Below are 26,865 nucleotides of genomic sequence, written 5' to 3'. Positions count from 1 at the left end.
AAAGATTCCTCAAGGGAGGAACAACCTAAGACAGGCACAGTTGCAGGGGGGCCATCAGGTGAGAGATTGGGGACCAACAGAGGTGAGGCCCAGAACCTCACCCCCCCAGTTTGAGAGAAAGGTTCTGCACCCATGGCTGTTTTGTTGCTCCTGCCCAGCTCAGATCCAAACCCAGTCTATAGGCATAGCCCTGCTCACCTGCAGTCACCTTCTAATTGCACTAAATCTATTTTCTGTCTTTATTTCACATCACGTAAATTCAAGAAGATTTTTATTTCATCCTGCAGAATTTGGAGAAGTAAACTATGTTAAAAGCCTCCTGTTAGAAACTATCTACTTACTATATTCTTTTATTATATTTATCTACTACTTAAAAGAAAAGGGGGAGTGTTGGATTAACGGGATTAATACATAAATCAAATGTACAAGTACATATGACTTGGTTATTTTTCCTACAACTCTTGACGCGTGATCAAAACCAGAATGATTGGAGCCAAAACAGCTACAACCAGTGACAGGGTGTCGTGTCCTTGAGGAGCGTCACGCCCTTGGGCTGGACTGAAGGTCGGGTAATGATAGTGTGCTGATCATGGCGTTGAACCCCCTACTCAGAATTCTTTAGATGTTTAAGTCCATTTGTGCAATAAATATGCGGAGTGTCTTTTCGGCGTTACACTTGTCTGTGGCGCCTGAGTCCCCTGGATGGCCTCTCGGATCTCCAGCATTCCGTCGCGTTCCCTCCAGGTCTGCGGGTCAGAGGCAGGGGGAGCCCACATTTGCTTATAGCCGAGGCTCTCCTGGCACCAAGTCAAAAGAGGGAGGAATCTGCAGACCACCAAACAGGGCGCCTAGGACGGCCCCACGACCGAGGACGATCGGGCCCCAGATGTCCGTGGTGCTGAGGGTGAGAAACCCTTTCCTCTGAGCTTCAGGGCAGTCATCTTTTGTTAAACCATCTTCTCCTTCCAGGCATAGGACACCCCGTTTCACATATGTCTGGTGATAATTCTTGTTACCCTGTTAATCCCTCCTGCCTGGTGAGTAGAGAGTGCAGTCTGACATTTTGTACAGACAAATATGAGTAATTCAGGACAGTCTAGGCCCTGAGGGGTGGGACTGCGATGGACTTGGACAGCAGCGTCTCCCCAGGGCCCCTAAGAGGACCTGAGAGGTGGGTAGCCTCTGGAGCTACCTTCAGACCGACTGGCTGACACTCTATGAATATATCCATCTCTCTCTCTTTTTTTTTTTTTTACCTGTTATTTTGAAATAATCAGAGACTCTACCGGAAATTGAAAAAAATAAGAGTCCCATGTGCCCTATGTCCAGGTTCCTCCAGTGGTTGCATCTAACAAGTATGGCAGACGACTAAACCAGGAAATGGACATGGCTACACAGGACGTGTGTGTCTGTTCTATGCCGTTTTGTCACCTGTGTAAAGTCACGGAACCACTACCGCCATCAAAATACGAGACTGTTCCATCACCCCAGAGCCACCTGGCCCCCACCCTGTCCCTAACCCCTGGCAAACACTAGCCCGTCCTGTCTCTGTAATTTCATCGTTTCGAGAATGCTATACGGAAGGGACTGTACAAAGTGTAACCCTTGGGGACTAGCTTTTCCAGCAAAATTCTCTCGAGACTCATCTCATCTGCTCTGTATATTGGCAGGTCACCTTTTTCGTTGCTGAGTAATGTTCCATGATGTGGATGTACCATGACTGGGATGTGTCCACTTCAGACCTATTCCAGAGAAGGCTGCTAGGAACTCATGCACAGATTTTCATGTAGACATCAGTTTGCATTTCTGTGGGATAAATGCCCAGGAGTATGATCACTGGTATCTCTCTCCCCATCTTTTTTTTTCCTTTTACTTATTTTTATTACCGTATGATTGATATACACTCTTATGAAGGTTTCACATGAAAAACAATGTGGTTACTACAGTTACCCATATTATCAAGTCCCCACCAGACCCCAATGCAGTCACTGCCCATCAGTGTAGTAAGATGCCCATCTTCTTTTTAAACCAAGATGTAATTGACAGACACCGCTGTGTAAAATTTAAGCTGTAGGGTGTGTTAATTTGATAGATTTTTGTAACAGTATAATCACCACCATATCATGTCACATAATTACCATTTCTTTTTTGTTATGGGGAACAATTAGGATCTATTTTCTCAGCAATGTTTATAATGCGGTATTGCTATCTCCCATCACGATGCTGTACATTAGTCTCTGCACTTACCTACTAGCTGCAAGCGTGCCCCCTGAAAGAACAGCTCCCAATCCATCCCCCTCCATCTCCTTTTGAAGAGACTGTTTTATGTGTCATTTTTTCCCAGGATATAAGCAAATCACTTTTTGCTTATTTGCTTGGAGATCAGCTATCTCAGGCCAATGTGTATTTCTCAGATACCCAGGGATACAGCTTTCAGAAGTTTGCGCACAAAAGACAGGTATGTTCAACTGGTAAAAAAGTGAACATAAAAATAATTTTCTTGTGTGCTACAAGTTATTAGGTGATAGTGGGTGAACAAGGGCTTTTCTTTCTTTAGAAAGAAAGCCAGGTGGCTGGGAGAGTAGGGAAAAATCCAGGTCTAAGTAGCAGTCTAGGGAGCTTTGGAAGTTAGGAAAGGATTTCGGGTCATAGCCCTGGTTTGGGACTGTGCTTATGGAACGCTGGGAGCCGTAGTAAAATCTGCACGTTACTTACGACTCTTAACCCCACGTCCACCCAAAGGTCAGCAACATCAAGGACCATCACCGTCCTATTTTGAACGTGGCAGAACTCTGCCAGGTTGAATATGTGTCATCCCCACCCAAACTCGCATCCAACCACGGCCTCAGAATGTGACCCTACTTGGAAATAGGGTCTTTGCTGACGTCATTAGTCACGCTCGAATGAAGTCATCCTGGGTGTAAGGTGGGTCCTTGTTCCAATGACTGGAGTCCTTGTAGGAAGAGGAGGGGACACGGAGAGATGCACACACAGAAGACAGCCTCGGGGCGACAGAGGCACATGGGAGGGATGCGACCGCAAGGAATGCCGAGGACAGAGGCAGGAAGAGCCGTGCGCGGCCAGCTGCGTCCCTCGGGGCCTCGGAAGGAAGCAGCCCTGCCAGCGCCTGCTTTCGGACTTCTGGCTTCCAGCACCAGGACAGCAAATCTCTGTTGTTTTAAGCCACCAGCCATGGGGTGCTTTGTTACGGCTGCGCCAGGAAACTGATACGGGAATGAAGGCTCAGAGAGGCACAGGGCCTTTGCCAAAGCCACACAGCTTGGCAGAGCTGGGATCTGAAGAGCTGACGTGGACAGGACCCTTGGGTAGCGAAGGGATAAGGGTGGTCATTCCGACAGAGAGAGCGGCTTCCCCCACACACTTGGGAGGTATGTCTAAAGGAAGGCAGAAAGAATCGACTCTGCTCTCCAGTTCTGCTCCTGTCCCAGGTCCCATTTCTCTGCCCTGCCCAGGAGGCCAGTAACACCTAGAAGTGGCCACCTGGTTTCGAAACCAGGCCCGTAAGGCCCCAGAGTTAATACTTGTGCTCGGTTGAGAATCATCATCACTAAAACCCCCAACTGGATTAGGGTTCTTCAGAGAAACAGAACCCATATGGGCTTTTTTTTATAGGAATTGGGTCGCATGGGTATGGAGGCAGAGGAGTCTCACAGTCTGCTGTCTTCCCTCCGGAGAAGCGGGAAGGCTGGCTGTGTAATTCAGACCGAGGGCAAGGGCTGAGAACCAAGGGGCCGCTGGCACGGGACCCCAAGATCAAGGCCCCTGGAGCCAGGAGCTCGATGTCCGAGGGCAGGAGAAGGTGGACATCCCAGTTGCAGGGGAAGGAGTGGGCTCACCCTGCCTCCACCTTTTTGTCCCCGAGGACTGGATGGTGCCCACCACAGGGGTGAGGGCAGGTCCACCTCGCAGGCTCTACTGAGTCAAACGCTAACCTCCAGAAACACCCCCTCAGACAGGCCATGAAACGATGTTCCCCCAGCTACCTGGGCATCCCTGAGCCCAGTCAAGTTGACATGTGAAATTAACCACCACAGGTCCACCCCTTGTCAATGGGGCAGCCATACCCATGTCCTTGAACCATACTTAATCTTCAAAGACCCTGACACGATCAGAATTCCACCCAACATGGTACAGCCACCCTTTGTACCACTGGAAACTCACAGCCCTCCCGGGGAGAGGCGGTGAAGTCCTAGAAACAGGTCCATTCCCCCACATGATGCCCCACCATTTACATACCAATCAATGCAACAGTCTTTGCTCTGTGTGTGGCTGTGTTTCATGGCCAAGGGGCGGAGTTCCCGAGCCTGATGGTCTAGAGCCATCACTGTTCACCCCCTAAGACCAACGCCCCCTGGGGTTTCTGCCAGCAGGGAAGAGGAGCTGGGATGTTCAGGGGGGAGGTGATGGGCAGGCCGCCAGGACGTCTGGCCATCTGGTCAGGTTGGGTGGCCATAGCAGACCATAGACGGGGTGACATAAGCAACAGCTGGTCCTTTCTCAGAGTTCGGGAGGCTGGAAGTCCAAGACCAAGGTGCCAGCAGGACAGGTTCCTGGTGAGGACCCCTTCCTGGCTTCTGGACGGCCGTCTTCTCACTGTGTGCTCACGTGGCGGAGAAAGCACACTCTGTGTCTCTTCTTGTAAGGGCACTAATCCCACACAGGGGCCCCGCCCTCATGGCCTCATCCAAACCTAATCGCCTCCCAGAGGCTCCACCTCCAATACCATCCCACCGGGGGTGCCGTCATCTGAATGTTTGTGCCCCCCACAAACTGGTATTTTGCCATCCTGCCTGATCTGATGGTATTGGGAGGTGGGGCCCTTGTGAGTGGGATCAGTGCCCTTATAGGAGGGCCCAGAAAGATGGCTAGCCCCCTTCTGCCCCATGAGGACGCAGTGAGAAGTCTGTGCCCCGGAAGTGGGCCGCCCTTGGCGTCTCAGACTTCCAGCCTCCAGAACCGTGAGCAATAAATTTCTGTTGTTTACCAGCCACTCTGTCTGTGGCCGCTTGTTAGAGCAGCCCGAACAGAGCAAGACAGGGTGTTAGGGCTTCGGCATATGGACTGGAGGGGGCACGATTCAGTCCATGGCGCCCCAGGTAATAGTAACAGGCATAAATAAGACACTCGTCTGCCTCTCTCGTACCCGAGAGGTGTCTGGAGATAGCCCGCTGGGCTGCCGGGGCAAACTGCCCCGCTGTCCTGGGGGGCCCTTGGCCTCACGCTCCATCCAGCTTGCCTGCTGGGCACTTGGCGGACCAGCCAAACAGCACGGAGGAGCTGAGGCAGGAAGGAAGGACGCAGGGGGGCCCCTGGCGGTCAGGGCCACGCCACCCCCTCCGACGCCTCACACCAACACCGCCTTCACCCGAGGTTCTGCCTCACATGCCGCAGCTCCAAACAGGGGAAACCGAGCATAATAAAAAAGACTTTCCTTCATTTCAGCTTGTTTCGGAGTCTGGAGTTAAGTCTGCAGCCAGGCTTCGGCTCAGAACATGCTCACCCGCGGTGTCTGTTGGATTGTTTCACAGGCAGAACCGGACGGGACCTTGGGTGGCATCTTCTACTTCCACTCCTTGTCACAGGTTGGGACGCTGCTCGTCAATCATGGGCAGGTGAGCGACTCTGAGTGGGGAAGAATGGATTAAGTGACTTTTGCCGCAAGCCAGGTTTGTTAAAACTTATACACTTAGATTTTCCTATCTGAAATTCATCTAGCTTTTCATTCACCTATCCGTCCATGAGACCATCCACCAGACTATCCATTCAACCACCCATCCACCCTCCCACCCACCCACCCACCCACCCATTCATCCACCCATCCACCCACCCACACACCCATCCACCCACACACCTATCCATCCACCCATCCACCCACCCACCCATCCACCCACACACCTATCCATCCACCCATCCACCCACCCACCCATCCATCCATCCACCCATTCATCCACCCATCCACCCACCCACCCATCCATCCATCCACCCATTCATCCACACATCCACCCACCCACCCACCCATACACCCTCCCACCCATTCATCCACACATCCACCCACCCATACACCCACCCATCCACCCATCCACCTAATGACGTCATCCGCATACCCACCCTCACACCCCCCCACCCCTTTCTCCCCCGTTCATCTGCTCCTTCAGTCATGCACGCAGCAATATTCAAGTAGTGTCTAGGGGGTGCTGGTCATTATGCTTCGCACTAGGGACGAAATACAAGACGGGGCGCGTGTGTCCCAGACGGCGCACAGGATCGTTTCAAATACCTGGCATCCAGCCTTTTTATGGATGACTTTCATGTGTACTCAGAAAACCAGGACGAGAAACCTGTGACCTCAGAGACAGCACTTAGGCTAAGTTGAGAAGAGGGGTCAGTTCACGTAAACTGCATCTGAAAACAAAGTAGAGTCAGAAACAGTTTAAGTCCAGTCAGTACTGGGTATTGCACACACTGTCAGCCGGGGCGCGGCTCTGAAGGTCTGGGGAGACCCCGCCTCAGGGAGTCTCCAGACGGTGGGCTGATGGCTGGTGGTGAAAGCCTCAACCCTCTGGAATCACGGCGGGTCCTGCTCCCAGCCTGCATCCCCTCATAGTGTAAACCTCCCAGTCCTCCATGAATAACAGGGACACTCCCACCACCCCGAAAATCCCAAGAATGTAATGGCTGAGGAGTCCAGCTCCTGGTTACGACTCTGCATGACTTCTGGGGCCTGGCCACAGGCAGGCAGGAAGGCTGCCACGTAATGTGGCTCTGCCCACACACAGCGGGCTGGGACGCGGATGCCGTCAGGGCTCGGGCCTCACTGTCTGCATGTTTGCCTTCCTCGCCTGGGCACCGTCGTTGCCAGGTCCCTGTCTGTGGCCTTCCACTACGTCCCGTTCAGGGGCCTCTGCCTGGCCTCAGGGAAGGAGAAGGTCCTGGAGGCTTGTGCTCCACTCTGGCTCAGCGCTTCGGGCCCCTCCCGCTCGGGGCCCCGGGTGTGTGACACTGCCGGAGCCTTTATCCGCAGTGCGGGACCTCACAGCTGCACTGACCCAGTGGGCACCCCAGGGCGCCCCGCCCGTTAGCCAGGGAGGGACAGAGCAGGGTCTCAGGTGTGCTCTGTCCCATCGCTCTGAACTGCTGACCTCTTTCCTGTTCGCCTTGTTGCCTTAACCGGCTTCTCCAACACCTGGCATCTCAGCCGGGCTCCCGACACAGAGGCCACTTCTCAGGACCCGCAGAGCAAGGCCGGCCAGTTCGGGCCCCAGCGGGGCTGAGCCGGGTCTGCAGACTCACTCAGGGTGGGCCTGGTCCTCGCGTCCGCGTGGGGGGCAGGACGGGTCGCGTTCGGCAGCCCGTGCGCAAACCCGCGTCGGCCCTGAGCACTAAGTCCCTCCCCGTCCTCTCCCTGGGGTGCCGTCTGGGAAAGGGATCCAGGCATCTTCGTGGGACCCCTTGGAAACCCGCCACACTGTCTGTGTTCTTGATTCCGTCCTCGGGAGGCACAGAGGTCTTCCACAAACAGCAGGGGAGAGAGAGAGCTTTGACGGCACTCAGGGGAAGGGGACCTGACCCCAGAGGAGCCCGTGGAGGGTTGTGATACGCCAGCAGCTTTAGGTGAGAGGCTGCTAGGAAAAGCATCCGGCGTGTGCAGGCGGCTGGAGGAGAGACGGGGTCTCGCCCCGGGAAGTCAGCTCGAATAAACACCCGGGGCTAAGGTGCCGACGCGGGCCTGGCCGAGCAGAGCAGGAACGCGTGGGGAGCACCGGCTCTGCGGGGCTTTGGGGTCAGATGGCTCTTTGTTGGGAGGGCCCGTCCTGGGCATGTAGGGCTGCGCAGCACCCCTGGGCCCCATCCCCTCCATTCCGGGAGCTCCCGCGTCCTGATGACCGCAGATGTCCCCAGACATCACCCAGTGTCCCCTGGGGGTGGGATCGCCCCACACTGAGAGCCACTGGCCTAGATGATTAGGCGTGAAGGGCATCTGAATAAAGGGGGACCCACATGCACTGTCCTGTCTGCATAAGCACGGACCCAGCTTTGTACTGCCCACGACTCTGGTCTTCCTCCCGCAGGCCAAGTTCAGCTACTCGGACCACCCCCTGAACCTCACCTTTGTGCTGCCCTTTAACTACAGTGAGCCGCTGGAGGTCCTCATCGTGCCCGGACAGAGAGGCTTTCTCATCTTCTGGTTTGAGAAGAGCCTCTTGGTTTCCGTAAACGAAGGTGAGCGAGGCCCAGGCTCAGGGCTGCCGTGCAGTGTCCCCACCACGCAGGGACAGCGCTGCCCTGACTTGAGTGGACAGCCCCTAGGTCCTGCCTCCTGGAGTCTTTACAGCCATGTGGGCAGGTTCTGAAAGTCCCCGGATGCCTAAGGCAGAGGGTTCGAGCCCTTGGTCCAGAAATGGCAGGTCGTGTTTTGGGAATTGGCAACAACCAAGCTTAGCGGCTCTGGGAGGTGATGTGGGTCAGGGCCACCCCCTTGAACTTTTCCCAGGCCAGAGGAAAATCAGGAAATGTCCAGTACCTCCGGCTGGCCCAGCTGAAGAATCCTGGCAGTTTCCTGGCTACATGAGCCCCAGCCTAGCCTAAGGAGAGGAGCAGAAGGAGGCCTCCCTCCCTGGAGGGGGCGCTGTCAGGGGCCTCTGGACACAGGAATGGCTGCAGGAGCACCTACAATTGCAGCCTGCTACTCAGCACCAGTCAGGTCGCCTGAACATGGCTGTTTACCCCAGTGCAAGAAAAAGGCTCAGGACTGGCTGCCCATTTGGGGAGCCCATTCCAGAATGAATGTGTGTTATTCTCTAAACATCTTATCCAGGTAGTAAAAGGCGTCCCACCATGTTCATGCCTCCAGACAATGAAAAAGTATTTCTCTTACCAACTCAACAGCCATGCCTCAAGCTCTTGTCCCAAGGAGAGTTGCAGGGGTTGAGTTTTCTTAACCCTAAGCATGTTCCCTATGATATTTTACAACACTGCCTCTCAGAGCTCTGTCTTCCTTGATTCTTCATCACTGGTGCCGAGAACCAAGCGGGCAGAGTGGGAGGCAGTGGGTGGCGGCGGTGGGAGTCCCTTTCCCCGCCCATGCACAGGCCCTCACAATTCTGCTCCATTTTCCCACAGGTCAGCTTGTCAAACCCGTTGTGGTGCAGAAAGGACGCCGCACATTGTATTCTTCCATTTCTGAGGCCAACATCAGCATCCGCGGCGTGGCTGCCAGTGAGTGCCCAAGCCTCAGCTGCCTGCCTAGACGGGCTTTGTACCTGGCTTATCAACCACTGGCCTGCTGGAACGAAGGCAGACCAAACCCAAACGCAATGATCATGCATTCTGGAAAGACTGTGGGCATCAGCTTCGATGCCCTCTTGCCACCCCATGGAATGTCGTTTGGGCATGTGTTTCCTAGGGCTGCTGTGACCATGTACTGTGAACCAGGCGGCTCAGAACAACACATATTGTCTCTCAGTTCTGGAGGCTGAAAGTCCGAACTCAAGATGTCAGCAGGGCCGTGATCCTACCGAAGGCCGCAGACTAGGATCTGTCCCCCAGCCTTTTTCCATGGCTTGGAGATGGCCGTCATCTCCCCGCGTGCCTGTCTGTGTCCAAACTTCCCCTTTTTATAAGGACACTGTCATATCACATCAGGGCTCACCCCAATGACCTCATTTTAACTTAATCACCGCTGAGAAACCCTGTCCCCAGAGAAGGTCACATTCCAAGGTCCTGGGGTTAGAACTTCAACACATCTTTTTGTGGAGGGGACTCAATGCAATGCGTAACAGATGGCGCTGTTGGGATTTTTTAGCTAGTAAATTGTCCTGTTGCTCTCCTGACCAGTTCAGTCAGGAAAGATGAAATTCACCAGTATGGCTGTTCTCCTAACACAGCTCCTGGCTTGCAAACGTTGAGGCAGACAATGCCACAAAGCAGACCGTAACGTCACTTGATGTTTTAAGAGTCAGTATTTCCCGTTTGCTGGTTTTGCCCCGCCTCCTGTCACCTATATCCCTTTATCCATTTAAAATCAATTTAGATCCTAGGAATGAATGATACATTTGTTTATAATTATACCTGCGATGCATGATCCCTTAAAGCTTTTTTTAAATTACAAGTACAATTAAAGTCCCTATGACCAGCCCCCAACTCCAGGCCCCTCTCCAGCTTCCTACAATTACCCGCTATTAGGGATTTGGGGTGTCCCTTTCCAGTCAGTAGAGACACTCACAATGTATATTAACTGTGGAACTGCTGAAAACATACAGCATCGTCTGTGCCCCTTAAAGAACCGCTGGTCTCCGGAAATCGAGCGGGTACCATGTATTTATCATCTCTTTCCCCACCGCTAGAAGCTTCCTAATTGGTCCTTCGCATTCTCACCTCTTCCTCCACCAAGCCCAGGCTGCTGGTGTCTGAATGGTGGTGTCCCACCCACAAATCCATATGTTGAGATTTAACCCCCAGGGTGATGGTACCGTGAGGTGGGCCTTTGGGGAAGGGATTAGGTCCCGAGGGTGGGACCCTTGTGAATGGGATCAGTGCCCTTATAACAGAGACCCCATAAGGCCCCCAGCCCCTTCCTCCACATGAGGACGCAGGGAGAAGGCGCCGTCTGTGAGCGAGGAAGCAGCCCTCACCAGACACCGAAGCTGGCGGCACCTTGACCTTGGATGTCCAGCCTCCAGATCCACGGGGAGTAAATGTCTGCTGTTCCTGAGCCTCCCCGTCTGTGCTATGGCTGCCCACACGGGCTAAGACACAGGCAAAGCAGAGAAATCATTTGCTGAGTTTTGGTTGTTACAGCTTTATTGAGATATAATTCACATATTGTACAATTCACCCATTTAAAGTGTGCAATTCAGGGGTTTTTAGGGCATGTACAGGTTTATGACACCATCACCGCCGTCAACTTTCGGCCCATGTCATCCCCCCACAAAGAAAGTCATCCCCTTAGCTACCACCCTGTAATCCCTCATTTCCCTCAGCCCCCAGCCCCCACAAACCCACTTTCTGTCTGTGGATTCACCTGTTATGGGCATTTTACAGCAATGGGGTCACCGATCGTGTGGCCTGTGTGTCTGGTGTCTCCCTGACCACCATGTGTTCAGGATCCGTCCACACTGCAGCACATGGCAGTGCTCCGCTCCTTTTCACAGCTGCGTAATATTCCAGGGGGTGTGGCTGGACACACTGTGTGTATCCATTCCTCAGTAGATGGGCACTTGGCTTGCTTCCACCCCTGAGTGCTGTGAATCACACTGCTGTGGACATTCACATGCCGCCTTCCGTGTGGGTAGATGGCCTTTCTGTTCGTGGACACCTAGGAGGGGACGTGCTGGGTCATCCGGCAGCTCTGGGCTTCACCTTTGGAGCAACCGCCGGCTGGGCACAGAGGCTGCCCCATTTTTTATTCCCACGAGCAGCGTATGAGGGCCCTAATCCCTCCACAGCCTCACCGACACTCATTAATATCCCTGGTCTGTATGATGGCATTCGGGGCAATTTTTTTTTTAACTTTAACTTTTTATCTTTTAAAAATGTTTTTGTCCCTGGAGCCAACCTTCATTTCAATTGTTGTTTTGTCGTCTTTGGTCTTTCATAGACACACATCAGCTGGCAGTTCTAACGCGGGAGAACACTGTGTATTACGGTAACCTGGGATACCTGTCCAATCCCCTGATCAAAGTAGGTAAAATCCAAGCAGGGTGGTCACCTGGGTGGTGAGGAATGGCGGCCCTCTTCCCAAACTTCCCGTCCCTTCTCTGAAGGCTAGAACTTGCTCTCGTTATTAACACAGCAATAGTATTTTTAATGGTGATAGCAATACTTTAGCAATGATTCCAATTAATATTAAATTAGTAATGTTAATTTAATGCTTAATAAGTGTATCATAATAGTGATTTTAAAGGTTATTAAAATGACACCAACGACGGCTAAGACTTGGTCAGCGCTTGGAACAGAGCAGCTGATTCCTTCTTCTCTTACCTCACTTAACTCGAATTTAACCATAGTCTTAAGAAGTAGAACCCTTTTTTTATTAAGGTATCATTGATATACATTCTTATAAAGGTTTCACATGAAAAACATGGTGGTTACTAATTCACCCATATTATCAAGTCCCCCCCACATCCCACTGCAGTCACTGTCAGTGTAGTGAGACGTCACAGAGTCACTACTTGTCCTCTCTGTGCTACACTGTCTTCCCAGTGACCCCCACACACACACCACGTATGCCAATCGCAATGCCCCTCAATCCCCCCCTTCTCCCTCCCTCCCCACCCCTCCCCTTTGCTAACCACTAGTTCCTTCTTGGAGTCTGTGAGTCTGCTGCTGTTTTGTTCCTTCAGTTTTGCTTCATTGTTATACTCCAAACAGGGGAAATCGTTTGGTACTTGTCTTTCTCCACCTGGCTTATTTCACTGAGCATAATACCCTCTAGCTCCATCCATGTTGTTGCAACTGGTAGGATTTGTTTTCTTCTCATGGCCGAATAGTATTCCATTGTATATATGTATCACCTCTTCTTTATCCATTCATCTGCTGATGGACACTTAGGTTGCTTCCATATCGTGGCTATTGTAAATAGTGCTGCAATAAACATAGGGGTGCATCTGTCTTTTTGGGTCTGAGATCTTGTATTCTTTGGGTAAATTCCAAGAAGTGGGATTCCCAGGTCAAATGGTATTTCTATTTTTAGTTTTTTGAGGAACCTCCATACTGCTTTCCACAATGGTTGAACTAGCTTACATTCCCACCAGCAGTGTAGGAGGGTTCCCCTTTCTCCACATCCTCACCAGCATTTGTTGTTCTTAGTCTTTTTGATGCTGGCCATCCTTACTGGTGTGAGGTGATGTCTCATTGTGGCTTTTATTTGCATTTCCCTGATGATTAGCGATGTGGAGCATCTTTTCATGTGTCTGTTGGCCATGTGAATTTCTTCTTTGGAGAACTGTCTGTTCATATCCTCTGCCCATTTTTTAATCGGGTTATTTGCTTCTTGGGTGTTGAGGCATGTGAGTTCTTTATGTATTTTGGATGTTGACCCTTATTGAATATGTCGTTTATGAATATATTCTCCCACACTGTAGGATGCCTTTTTGTTCTGCTGATGGTGTCCTTTGCTGTACAGAAGCTTTTTAGTTTGATGTAGTCCCATTTGTTCACTTTTGCTTTTGTTTCCCTTGCCCGAGGAGGTGTGGTCAGGGAAAGTTGCTCAAGAGGTTTTCGCCTGTGTTTTCTTCTTAGAGTTTTATGGTTTCATGACTTACATTCAGGTCTTTGATCCATTTCGAATTTACTTTTGTGTGTGGGGTTAGACAGTGATCCAGTTTCATTCTCTTGCATGTGGCCGTCCGGTTTTGCCAACGCCAGCTGTTGAAGGGGCTGTCATTTCCCCACTGCATGTCCATGGCAGACGTAGAACCTTATATTGTCCCCACTGGACAGAATCATACAGTGCCCCCAAGGTCACAGACGTAGAAAGTGTTGGCACTGGGATTATCTCACATTATCTTGCACATCACGCTTATCTAATTTTATTTCATCATCGACACAAAACCTCATGAAGTAGATAATATCCAGCTTTTTAGGAGGGAGAAAAAAACTGACTTTTGAGCTTTTCCTTTTTTCCTGTAACTCGTTAGCACCCAAGCCAGGAACGTTCCCCTGGGCTCCTGACTTGCTGATGCAGAACTTTTCCTGCCAGCATCCCAGCCACCCTACTTCCGGCAGGGCGGCCTAACCCCCCAACAGAGTAGGGTTCCCCTGGGTGGGGCTCGCTCAGGACTCTCTTCCCCGGTGACGGGTGTGTGTTCCGGGCCTGCTTCCCCCGCACTCCCCCCACCGCCCGGGTGTCCTCTCCATGGGGATTGTCCATCTAATCACCGCGGGAGGGATGCACAACGCAGGGGGGCCGGCGTCTCAGCCAAGCTTCCCCATCACCTTGCTACTTCCTGTTTGTTCTCCCATCTTTAACCCTGAGCCGCAGGATAACATTTAAATCCTCAAAAACAGAACTAGAATGACCTGGCTCACAAATCACTTTTCTCCTAGTTTCCGAAGGGACACATCTGGTCCCAGGAGGCAGCCCTGATGTTCACGGACGTGGGGATGCTGGAAATACTGACCCCGGTGCCCGATCCGGTGTTTCCAGCTTTTGATTTCCAGAGGTGCCTCGTGAATGTTCAGGCGAGTCTCATGGACCTGCATGTCGACGACTGCAAGGTATGTAATCGTTACGGTTTAGACCAGCGTTCAAGGCACTCTTCTTAAAAAAGAGCAAATCGCAGAGACCCAGAGGTGGGCATTTGGAGGCAGCACCCACCCATGGGAGATCCACGTAGGGCTGCCGGATGACCCCTAGTTAAACCCAGAGAAACCCGGTTAGGTTTGAATTTCACATAAACAACTTACTCAGACAGCCACCGCCAGGCCCCAGAGGGCTGGCCCCCTCGCCTTGTACAAAGTTTTTCACCTTGTACAGTTTCACGTCCCTTATTTCACACAGAAACATATTTCATCTTTATTAGAGGCTCTTTGTAACAAGCACCCCTCGGAATTGTTCAGAAGAGAATGAAGTAAATCATTCTGTTAAGAGAACGAGAACAACACCAGGGTCAGAGGTACTGGGAACACCCCCCACGCTGTTGAAAATGCACGTATAACTTTGGGCTCTGCCCAGAATTAACCACTAATAGCCTACTGTTGACGAGAAGCCTTCCCAATAAGGCAAAGAGTCACCTAACATGTATTTTGTATGATGTGTGTATTCGTGATGTATTCCCACAACGCAGTAAGCTAGAGGAAGGGGTCTGTGTCAGGAAGCAGGTGTCGAAGGTGTGACAGAACACAAAGTTTAACCGTTCTTCTGAGACCAGTTAGAGAAGAGGGGGTGCACAGACCCCATCTCCCTAATGGCCCCCCAACTCTATTTAGTCCACTCTGAATAGAGTCCACGTTAACTCCTTTGATCCACGTTTACACTATGAAATCAATCCAGGGAATACAGGGAAACAAAATGATACAATATTGCCACGTGGCAACCTCCGCATCCAGAAAGCCAGCCAGCGACGGCCTGCCGCCAGCAGTGGTCGGTGTCCCATGGGGTCCTGTCGACGGGATCCGACGCAAAGCTGATGGTCCAGCCGCCGATCTGCTGGAACCGCAGGCCCAGAGGCGTGTGCCCAGCTGCACCAGGAGAATCCAGGCTCCGGGAAAGCTACGTGGCCCACCACCTGTGTTCTTCACAAATGAACAGAAACAAGAAGAACAGGGGTCGTGTGGGAGCCCATGGACCAAAAAACAAGAAGACATGACAGTGTCCGGATCCGGGCAGTGATGCCATCTAGGGGCACATGCCCGGTGGTAACTCTAGAAAGAAACACAGGGCCGCAGTTCCCTCCCAAGGCAGGCGGGGCTGCAGGGGTTGGGGGACCCTCGATAGCCTTCTCGTGGTCATGTGCTTCCCCACCTACGAGACTGGAAGGTTCCATCCTTTGCAGGGACCACTGACCACCTCCCACCTGCTTGCCCTTTCGTTTTGGGTAACAGAGGCTTGATTTAACGTATTCACCACCGTTACTATATACTTTTTTGCCCTTCTAACCAGGTAGAGCTTCTGGAAGGAGACTTTGCAGACAAAATGTATACCGTTGACATGTACGGCACATTGGAGCTGACAGCGCTGATGGTACCCAAGGCAGGCACGTCACCAGTGCCGCTGGTAAGGACACCGCCAGGTTTGAGGAGCTTTCATGTGAGTGGTGTTCTCCCGGGCCTCAGGCCCGTGGCCCAGGGTTCCGAGGCTCTGGGAGTTCCCGGGCACCGTCCCGTGGGGGGACCCCGACCTCGTGACACACGTAGTAACTGTCTCTCTCTGTCTCTCTCAACTGGCCGCAACCTGTCTGGCCACCTCTCACGGGGACCACCTCTGCCCCTGGCTCCCTGCCCTCCGAGCCGCCCACATGCTTTCCAGAAGCCCCTTCATGTCTTAGCTCAGCCACAGCCGGTTTCTGTGGCTTCCAGCCAAGAGCCCGAGTGCCCCATCCTGCCCTCACTGCGGCGGAGGTGCCCGCAAAGACGGGGAGTCTGTGAGCCTGAAATCCAAGTGTCTAGCTTGGACTCTCAGACGCAAGCAGTCAAGCTGCAAATGGGGGACCATTGGGTGTCAGGATGTGGGGGAGGCCAGCCAGCCAGGAACAGGGCCCGCAAGGGGACGCCAGCTGGCTCTGGCTCACCTCCAGTGCTGTCTCACTGGGCCTCCAGGCCTCCCTGTGCTCCATGGAGGGTCTGGGTCTTGCAACTGTGCAGCCACATGCTGTCTACAAAAGGGGCTTCTGGGGCCTGGGATGGTGGGTAGGGGAGGTGGGGACACACCTGGGGACCAGACTGGCAGCTGCACGAGCAGCTTTATTGTGGTCACTGGTGGGTATGACCCCTGTGGCGCCCCTTGGCACCTGCCAGCGCTGTGCAGTGTACGCTTCTCCCAACCCCTCCCCAGCCAATGCTGAGCAACCCCCACTCCCTGGGGATACACGACGCCATCATGTATGAGGACGGCTACAGGTACGACGGGAGGACCATGCACAGAATGGTGAGCAGGGCCCTGGCCCCAAACCTGGTCAGTGTGGTGAAGGGCGTGGCCTTGCCTGGCCCGGTCAGGTGTAGCCACCTCGTCGTCCCTTGACCGGACCCTCCTTCCTCCTTTCCTGCCCTGCACAACCCTGGGTGAGGTGCTTCAGAATTTGAGGGGACCTGGCCCTGGCCCAGCCCCACCTAGGCTGGTGGCCATCACCCAGATGAGTGAAATCAGTAAGGTATCACAAGAGAGGCCCCGAGGATATGACAGGGAGCCTCTCCAGCCCTGGGGAGGGTGCTGGACCTGTGTTAGCTGGCACACCCAGGCGTCAGGGCACAGGCAGACCAGGTGCACAGCCAGGCCTGTGACACCCCAGATGAAGAAGAGGGCGAACAAAGTCACACCTAACTCTGGGTCCCCAGGACAAACACAGCAATGAAATGAACTTGGGACAGTGATTTCTGTGAGCGCCTAGAAGCCTTTCCCAGGCAGCCCCGCGTCCACCTCTCCCTGCAGCCCGCTTCGCGCTGTTCCACCAGGTCAGGCAGGCTTTCTCTCCTGTTCCACAGAACATTTCCCTGAGGCAGCAGCAGTTCTGCGGCAGGGCTGACGCCAACTTCACTTCCGAGTATGTGGTCACCTGGCCAGGGGTGGGTGGCCTGGGCTGTCCATGGGTTCCTTCAGCAGGGGCTGGGGAAAGCAGGGCTGAGGTCTAGTCCTTCCCTCCCAGGATGGTAAAGCAAAAATCCTTTACAAATGGTGGTTCCTCAAGAAATTAAACATGGAATAACTACAGGACTCAGCAATCCCACTTCTGGGCCTATGGCAAAAAAATTGCACTCAGGGACTCAAGGAGATACACGCAGCCCACGCTCACAGCAGCATGCTTCACGACTGCCACCACAATATGTGAATAACCCAGCAGCCGCGGATGAACGGATACACACAGTGTGTCCGCACACACACCGAAATATTATTCAGCCTTAATAAGGGGGGGACATTGCTGTCCCAGCGTGGATGGACCTTAGCACTGTGCTCAGTGCAATAAGCCAGATGCAGAAGGACAGATCCTGCCTGGTGCCACGCCTAGGAGATCCCTAGAGCATATATTTCCACAAATATGTTATAATTCTATAGATAGAACTTAACACTACATTGTGTAGCTGAAATTTGCTAAGAATAAAACTGAAATGTTCCCACACACACCTGAAAAGTTAACTATGGAAAGTGATGGATGAGGTAATTAACTCAACAGGGAGACTCTTACAAGTGTGCCTGGGCCAGTCATCATGCTGTGCATCTTAAATATCTTACACTATTCTTTGTCAGTTTTACCCCAATGAAGCTGAAAAAATACATAAATGAAAAGTTAAAAAAATCCATTGTATGCTGCTACTGTAGAGATATGTTCCTCTCTCACGGTGAGTTTATTTAAAAATCCTTAAAGTATTCATGTACTTGGTCATTAAAAGAATGAGTCCCAGTAGAGATGTTCAGACCACGTTCTCAGGACTTAATCTGGTAAAACTAGAATGTGACCATCAGAAACACACCACCAATAACAACAATCCACTTGGAAATTCAGAAACAACCTTGTAAATCACCCCTGAATGAAATAATCATGGAATAGCTACAATATACTGAGAGAGAAATTTGTACCCCAAGCACTTTTCCTTGGAGAGGAACAAATGGACTGGAGGGAAATAGAGCCAGTATTGAACGTAAGGAACCAGGGAAACAGCCACCAGGAATTGTGGGAAGGGAGTGAACAGTGGTACAATCAGAAACGTATTACATAGAGGGCAAAGGACAGTGTAAAGCCAAAATAAAACATAAAGTTCGTTCTTCAGACCAGTGTAGTAGACAACACCCCAGCATCCTGCAGGAGAAAGAGAAAACGAACAATAGGGATGGGAAATGAAGAAGAAAGTGTGGATGCAGAAGCTACTAGGAGAACAAAAAGCATCATATACAGCTAGGTAATAGTAAAATAGGATTTCAGGTGTTCGTGGCAATAAGTTGTTATATATCAATTAGCAAAACTGACTTGAGAAGAGGTAGAAACTAGAGGCAGAGCAGGGCGGCCATGTGTGAGCAGAGGTTCTCAGCCGAAATTCCAGAATGAATGGCTGAAGGATGGCTGGATGGACGGATAATGGGTCGATGATGAATGGGCGATGGATAGATGGGGGGATGGATATGGGTGGATGGATGACGGGTGGACGGGTCAATGACGCTTTTTACTGCAATACTGGTGTAGAATACAATAATACCCCCATTGCTTTGCAGCATAAAAAGACCCACAATGTCCACCATCTCTCTGGACATAGACGACAAGGAAATTTCCTGTGTGGACCTCAAGCCACTGGTATGTCCCAAACTTGTGCTGTCCCATATTCTTCGTGGCTCGTGTTAAGAATAATGGCAGTGGGCCTTGGGGGGCTTTTCGCTGAGGGGCCGGCCAAGCCCCAGTTCAGGATCTGGAAATGGAAGTGATCCTGTCCCGGTTGCCAGGCTCCCCGCCCCTCCTCCATCACGGTCCCCTCATCAGGGCTGCCCCTCGTGACTCCCCGACCTCACGTCAGGTGCGTCATCAGTCAACGGTCCTTCTTGAGCATCCCCAGAACAGCCTCTGGCCAACAGGGATGAAAGCCCTCCTCAGCGCCCCCAAGGAGCCCAGAAACAACACACAGCCCCACGAAAACCTGGGCACACGCCTCCTCAGCTGCGTCACACACAACAGCCCAGACCTGGGGGCATCCCAGGTGTCCGTGGATGCAGGGATGGATGCACACAGGGTGTCCAGCCACGTGCTGGTATAGTGCTCAGCCTGAAAAAGGAAGAACACCCTGACACCTGGTGCACCGTGGGTGGACCTCGAGGACACGCTGCTCAGTGACATGAGCCAGACACAACAGGCAGACCCTGTCTGATCCCCCTCCCAGGACGTCCCTAGCAGAGCCGCATCCACGGAGACAGAAAGTGGGCATGGGGGCAGGGGGAGGGGGTGGGGAGTGCTGCTTCAGGGGACAGAGTTCAGTTTGGGAGGAGGGAAAGTTCTGGGGATGGGGGTGGGGACGGCTGCACGGAGCTGCGTACTGGGAGACGGTTAAGATGGTGCATTTGATGTCATGGGTATTTACCTCAATTTTTAAAAAGTTGATTTGAGTCTTGCATTCTGTCTCATGGTAAAGCCATGTTTGTCTCAATGTAAAGCTCTTGTTCAAAAGTCTCTGTCCCGTGGCTTTTAGACCTGCGACTCTCTGAGGTACCCACCCACCCCCGTTTGAGCAGCGTGTCTCTAAGGCTATCAGCCTGACCCCAAATCATTCTTTCTCTCTCTCCTCGTGCGTATGCTCATTGCAGCCCATTCATTCATTCATTTCCCCCCTTGCCCTCCATATGCTACCCGTTGTCCCGGCTCATAGACTGGCTTCTGGTCTCTGGGCCTTACCTGCACCCCTCGGCTCGGGCAGGCTCTCCACGGGGCCGGGCACAGTGACAGTGCCTCTCAGGCCCCGGGGCCACCGTGCTGGGGTCCACAGGCGCTGTGCTAAATCCCTCCAGGCGTGAGTGTGTCCCCATGTGGGTTTTCGCCATGGCCGGGCTGTCGGCAGCTCTCGCCGGTCCCGGCCAGCATCCCTGTCCCCCTCCCCCGCAGACGGCGCTCATCTCAGTCGGCTGCGACCATGAGAAAGAGATCGTCGTCCGGAAGTGCGTGAGCTCACAGCGGGCTGGGGTCCGGGGAGAGGCGGGGCGGTGGGGGCACCCCGAAACAAGGGGCTTTGGTTTCATCCTTGCTGAAAAGCCACCCACGCGCTCACGGAATTCCTGAAGCTCTAACAGGGGCTCCCGGGATCGAGCAGGAGCCCCCTTCTGCCCTCCGCCCCTCCAAGGCCACGGTGACCTCAGGCCATGGTTTTACCAGATGTTTGCTCTCAGATGGCAACACCCTGTCGAATCAGTCAATTACACATTTAGGACCTATGTGCAGGAAACGCTTTTTTGAAACAACATTAAGAAAAGCTTTTGCCATACAGAGAGTAGGGAAGCTGTTTGCCACATGTGTAACAAACAAAGGACTTAGATCCGGAACTTACAAAGAATTCCTCAAATCAGTAATTTTTTTAAATGACACACTAGTAGGGAAAAAAAATGGGCAAAAGGCTTGAACAGGCACTCCCAAAGGAGGAAGAATGAGAAAACAAAGAAGCCCAAGTGGTATCAAAAATGTGGTCAACCTCAGTTAATTGGGAAAAGCAATGAAAACGTTCACTTGAGACCCTTGTCCATCCACCCACGTGGGAAAGTCCCCAAAGCCACCCGGGAACAAGTCCTGGTAAGCATGGCGCTCCCCTGGCGGCCTCAGGAACTCACAGACTGCTGGGAGGTGGACTCATTTCTCGGCTGCTCGGGGGAAGCGCATCTTCCGACTGAGCAATTGCACTCAGCACATTTGCAGAGGCCCGGTTTGCAGAATGCTCTCGGCAGCATCCTTCCTCATCGCTCCAAGCTGGAAGCACACCAACCCACATGTGTGAAGAGTTAGGGCCCCCAGCGCCCAGGTCTGGCTCTCTAAGGCCGTGTTACGACAAGGGGTCAGGTTCCTTGGAGAAGTGGCTGGTTCTGGGCTGGACAGGGAAGACAGCAGACCAGACTGGAGCGTCTTGAACCAGAAAGTGAGAAGGGGCTCAAAAATCAAACCAGTGGGGCTCGAAATGCCGAAAGGACACATGCCCGAGTCCCCAGTTCTGGGTGGCGTCAGGCAGCTTCTCACCGTCCCATCTTGCTCACAGGGAGGTCTCGGCCTGCTACAAGGGCATTCTAGACATCATGGCCCTGAGTGACAATTACAGCTACGTCATTGAGAGGTGAGCCAGGGGTTTCCCTTCAGCACCCCCTCCCATGTCCCACACTCCACCGCCAGGGGCAGGTCGAGAATAGCTTTTAAATTGATCTCCAGAAAGGGGAGGTGGCAGAGACCCCCCACCCAGGCTCAGCCACCCACCGGACCACCTCTGACACCTTGCCAGCGTGCCACCAGCCCTCAGAGCGCAGCCACCTGTGCACCTGAGCTAGTGGAGTTAGCCAGATGCTCTCAGCCAAGGCAGCAGCGGGTAGGGACCAGGTGACCCTCCATACACTGCTGGGAGTCCCAGGTGCCACTGTGGGAAGATGTGTGCGTCAGGGGCTCCAGGGAAAGAGAAGCAACAGGATGCGTGTGTGTGCGTGTGCAGGAGAGAGAGTTGGAGAGAGGGACGGAGACAGAGGCAGACGCAGAGAGAGAGCCCTCTGTTAAGGAACCAGGATTGCAGAGGTTGGTAAGCCTGCAGTCTGATGGAAGACGCCGGAGGCTGAGGGGAGGGAGGCAGTTGGAGCCCCAAGGCCGCTGCGGCAGAATCTCTTGGCATCTGTCTCCGTCAGCTGCCCACGTTAAGGAGGGCACTCTGCTCTCCTCAAGAGTTCACTGATTTAAATATTAATCTCATCTCCAAAACCAGCCTCCCAGAAACATCCAGAAGAGTGTGTGGCCACATACCCATGCCCCATGGGGCAGCCAGGCGGACCCACTGCCTTAACCTTCCCCGGGGGGCCAGGGCCATCCGACCACGGCTCTGATGCCCCCCTCCAACCTCCCTGCTCCCGTGTCTGCTTAGGGACGCCTACGACCCCAACTTCAGGGGGCAGAAGGCCACTAAGGACCAGGTGGTGCACTACCCGTACGACAGGCTGGGCTGCCCCGACCTCGTCTACTACGACAACCCATGGAAGCCTGTGGTGGAGATGTGAGACCCCAGCCCCACTCCCGCACACCCACACCCCGGGGCCCTGCTCCTCCCACGCTGCCTCAGCTCTGGAGGCCTGAGGTCGGAGATCAAAGCGTGGGCGGGCGTGCCTTCCCCTGAGGCCCCCTTCTCCCTGGGTCCCCACAGGTGGGGGGACGGGAGCTTCTCAGATCACCGGCCACCCTTATGACGTCCCTCAGCCTAAGGGCCCACCTCCAGTACAGTTGCCCTGGGGCTCAGGCTTCCTTGTAGGCAGGCATCTCTGGGGGGCACAGTTCAGCCCGTAACACTAATGTTGCTCCTCCCGTGAGTTCTGCTGCCTTCCTTCACTGTACCCCTACGTGCAATCCCTCCTTTTCCGTGGGTGGTGGACCCAGCGGAGCCAACCAAGCTCGGGCAGCGGGACCAGGACCATCCACCTTGGGGTGAAGCGATCCTCCTGCAGCCCCAGCCCACCGCTGCCCGGCGGAACTTCCTGTGATGACAGAAATGTCCTGTAATGCTCCACAGTCCAGTCGGCAGCCCAGAACCACGCAGGGCTACTGAGCACTGGACATGTGGCCAGTGCGCCCAAGGAATATGCCTTTCCATTTTATTTAATGATCATTAATTTACATAAACCCTGTAGGCCCATGCCCACCCCCTGCTCCCCCATTTGTTGCCCCCAATTAGTCTGATGATATCAGACTAGATGGGTGTTGAATGACTTACTGATGGCAGGAACTGGCTCATACCTGTAAACATTTAGGTGCATTACAATGTTGCATCTTAGTTCCACCTGGCCTTCATCCCGTGCTGGGGAAAAACTGTGGGCTGGGCACACAGGACTGAGCCCGGCTCCAAGGGCCAATCCCCAGCTCAGAGCTGCCCTGTGGTGGGATGCAGGCTGGCCTGGAGGGAAGGTCAGGGAGAGGGTCCAATCCCAGGAGGGGCGGGAGCCCCCACTGCGCAGGAGGCGACAGACTGTGCACCAAAAGAATGCTTTAGAACAGCCCTGACTCTATCCCCTTTGAATGTCCGCAGATGTCATCAGAAGGACTTCACAGGACAGGTGGCGAGGGGTCTTACCTGTTTGTTGGTTTAGTTGCTGTGTAACTCATCAGTTTCTTTACAAGTGACATTACTCAGTTATAGAACATCAGGGTCTTCCAGTCTCCGCTCATGGTGGCCACTCAGTAGAAAACACCGCTGCCTGCTCCCCCCACCCCTTTTCTGCCGGCTCTTCCCACCTGTCCTGGGGTGTCCACATGTGGAGCCCAGTGGGGCCACCGGGCTGCAGGGGGGGCTCCGTCTTGCTCTGCCGCCCCCCGTCATCCCCAGATAGTCTTGGAACGCGTGGGGGCGGCTGTGCCTCCCTGCAGCCGAGCCCTGTGTGTGTCCCAGGTGGCGGAAAGGAAAGTTCCAGGAGGTGGTCCACACGGAGTACGTCCTGCAGGAGGTGAACGGGCTGTTCACGTACACGTACTCCCTGAGCGCCCGCAGCGCGCTCTGCAGGGCGCAGCCGCAGAACTGGACCACCGTCATGGAGCCCGCGGGCGGCGAGGGGCGCTCGGCCTGGCACCGGGAGGTAAGGGCCGCCTTCCGTTCCCACAAGAGGTCCCGGCGACACGTCGTGGGCGGCCAGGTGGCGGCTGCTGGTCACACCCAGTGTGTTCGGGGACGGGCTCCGTGCGCTGGGGCTGCTGTGCCCCCACCACAGATCAGGACCGTGCGACCGCAGACCCCCGCTCCCCGCGGTCCCGGAGGCCGGGGGCCCAAGGCCACGGTGACGGCAGCGTCGGTGTGCGGGCCGGGCCGGGCCCACCTCCCGGCTCACAGACGTGCTTCCCGCCGCGTCCTTGCGCGGCGGAGGCAGAGGAGCGATCCCGTCCCGAGGGTGCGACCCTCCTGCGCTAATCGCTTCCCAAAGAGCCCGCCTGCCCCCATCACCTTAGGGATCAGGCTTAGGCGGACGCATCTGGGCGCGCCAGGAGCATCTAGTCCGCAGCGTGGGTGGGGGTGCTGGTAGCCCCACCGAGCACACCAGGCCGTCGGCCGCTCCGGGGAATGCAAGACCAGCCGGTCCCCTGCGAATCTCGCCCAAGGGAATTGCCCAAATGGTCAGAGGTGTCGCGCCGAGGGTGGCCCTCCCGGGAGCCTGCGGCTCCGGTCACGCAGCTGCGCCAAGCCAAGGGCGCTTACACCGAGCCGCCGACAGGTGGCGCTCGCCGCCCGCGTGCACCGGCTCGTAACGAACCGTTTCAAAGAGGGCCGCCCACTCGGGCATCTCGCACGTTCAGTGTTGCGCAAGCACCTCTCCCCGGGTCCCACGGAGCGCCACCCCTGGTGTGGACACCTGTGTGGCCTTTGTCGAGTCAGTACTGCACGACCGTGCCGGGGGCTGCACTTGCGTGCTTTTTACAGGCTCTCGGGCTCAAAACAGCGCGCCGGCTGCATTTAAGAGATTGTCCCGTTACTGTTTTTTCTTTCATCAGCCCTGGGGAGGGGGAAGTTTTGGACAACATGCGGTTTCTTCCTACCGAGTTAGAGCGCAGCCCCTCGGTTCTGAGCGCACCACTGGATGGACTGTAGGCCCAGTCGCTTAGCCCCTGAAGACCCCGAGGTGGGGCCGGCTCTGTCAACAGAGGTGGGTCGCCCGGCTAAGCGACCGGCTCCTTTCTCGTCCACATGGGCTTTACGTTGCCCAGTCTTGCGTTTTTTCTTTTTAACTCCCAAAGGACTTTTTGTGTGTGATAAAATATGCACATTAAATTGACCATCGTAGCCATTTTTAAGTATCCTTATTACCCCTATAAAGACCCTATACCCGAATAACCTGGGCATCCCTCTGTCCTTTTCCCCAGAACTACGTGAGCTGCCACGACGCCAACAACCACGCCCCCTTGAGGTGGCCGGATGTCCCGTACCAGATCCTGGGAGGCCCGACTGCAAACAAGGTCCTTTTTGACGAACGGAACGGGATATACATCTTTCGCATTTCCATCGTGGATCCCTTCTACAGGTGAGCGGGGCCTCTGGGGCAGCTGGCTCCCCGGGGGCGGGCTGCACGCGACGTGGACCCACTTTCCTCCCTCCCCTCGGCCCGAGGTACACCCGAACCCCCCTGAGAGCCCGGACCGTCCCCAGGAAGAGCGCTGTTTTAAGTTCTGGATGACGTCTGTTCTCTCCTGAATAAATCCTCGTTCAGAGCCTATGCTGGGTGCTGGAGGGGCGGCAGTGACCAGCAGCCACGTCCCTGCCCTGTCTGATTGCTGGGCTGCAGGATTCGGCTTAGGCCGGCTCCCAAGGGCCCCTGTTGAGTACTCCAGGGTTCTGCACGCCGGCTGGTTTCCCACTGGCTGCAGCAACATTTACACCACGGAATGGGCACACAGTACATGCCACGCCTGCCCCCAGCAGCTGGCTGATAACCGCTCCCCATCCATGCGGGCTGAGAGGTTTCAGGGCTCACGTCCAGGTGTGCTGGTCTAGGTTATCAGCGTCTCCCCTGGGAGGGACGTGGGGTGGCATCCTCTCTCCCATAGATCCCCTCCAGACGGATGCAGAGTCACCCGGGAGCGCAGGGAGACCCTGCCCTCCCTCAGGCCCAACCCTTCACCAGGGGGCTCGGCCTGGGACAGCCGCGGGTGGGAGGCACTGGTGGGGGATGTCCCGAGACGGGGGGCTGCCCACCTCTGCTCCCAACACGTGCTTTCCGCAGAGACTCAGCGAGTGCTCCATCCCTGGGCCATTCCCCTGGGGTCCCCTACCTGTAGGTTTTCACACAATTGCTGTGGTGAAGGGCAGCTCTGGCAGGCGGTGCCCATGGCCTCAACACCGCCCCCCCCGACCCCCAACGCCTCTTGCAGCTACTGTCGCCTGGAGACCACCTTCAGTGTCTATGTCTATGGGGCCCTCCCACCCTCCATCATCCCAGTTGAGATCTCCATCGTCCTGCTCACGGCAACCATCCTGCTGGGCACGTGGCTGTCCTACGTAGTGCCCACACTGCTGCACACTGGGAAGGGCCTCCGGTTCAAGAGGTTCTGGACCAGTCTGTACAGGAGGTACAGAAACTCCTGGGCGCGTTTATGGGGCAGGCGCTGAGTGTGCACCGGAGGGGTCCAGCGTTGCCTTAAAATAAAGTGTTAACAAAGCAGGTGGGTGGATGGGTCGGCCACATTTTGTGTCTCCCTGACCACCACCGTCACTACGGCCCTGGACATTCTGGTGTCAGAGCACCTTTGAATTACAGTGCCTGCCTTGGGTATAACGGGCGGCACCAGGGGATTGGTGAAATAAACCAGCATGGGCACCACGGAATAACACGCAGCCCTCTGAAAGGGGTGAGACACCACGACACGTCTGTTAGAGACGGATGAGGCCCAAGGACAAGTGGGGCGATCTGGACAAGACAGTGGTTGGCAGGGCCCCAGTCCTGTGTTTATACGTAACATACACACACACGCCCAAATGGTCGGACATGTACGTGAGTGAAGGCTTGGAAGC

At 54.3% G+C, this 26,865-nt stretch overlaps 1 protein-coding gene across 1 annotated transcript; it reads left to right on the top strand.

Annotated features, from left to right (window-relative positions):
• The first annotated feature begins 886 nt into the window (after positions 1–886).
• LOC130679942 (cation channel sperm-associated auxiliary subunit delta-like) lies at positions 887–26,515 on the top strand. The gene is made up of 16 exons (XM_057489546.1): positions 887–904; positions 2,255–2,458; positions 5,550–5,633; positions 8,091–8,241; positions 9,142–9,359; positions 14,068–14,238; positions 15,623–15,736; positions 16,514–16,606; positions 17,161–17,219; positions 18,881–18,959; positions 20,253–20,305; positions 21,388–21,462; positions 22,249–22,377; positions 23,761–23,944; positions 25,221–25,378; positions 26,226–26,515. Exons 1-16 carry the CDS (start codon positions 887–889, stop codon positions 26,461–26,463), a joined length of 2,028 nt encoding a protein of 675 aa, XP_057345529.1. The 3' UTR covers positions 26,464–26,515.
• Positions 26,516–26,865: the final 350 nt, after the last annotated feature.

Source organism: Manis pentadactyla, chromosome 12, assembly GCF_030020395.1.
Source record: "Manis pentadactyla isolate mManPen7 chromosome 12, mManPen7.hap1, whole genome shotgun sequence".
In the NCBI taxonomy this organism is placed as follows: Eukaryota; Metazoa; Chordata; class Mammalia; order Pholidota; family Manidae; genus Manis; species Manis pentadactyla.
The sequence above is the reverse complement of the archived record's forward strand: the minus strand, read 5'-3'. Positions and strand labels throughout refer to the sequence as shown.

What these genes read in the sequence shown, in the direction of transcription:
- LOC130679942 (XM_057489546.1), top strand. An exon ending in GTGTGGACCTCAAGCCACTG is followed by an intron (nt 18,960 to 20,252) that starts GTATGTCCCAAA and finishes CCTCCCCCGCAG; the next exon opens with ACGGCGCTCATCTCAGTCGG. An exon ending in ATCGTGGATCCCTTCTACAG is followed by an intron (nt 25,379 to 26,225) that starts GTGAGCGGGGCC and finishes CGCCTCTTGCAG; the next exon opens with CTACTGTCGCCTGGAGACCA.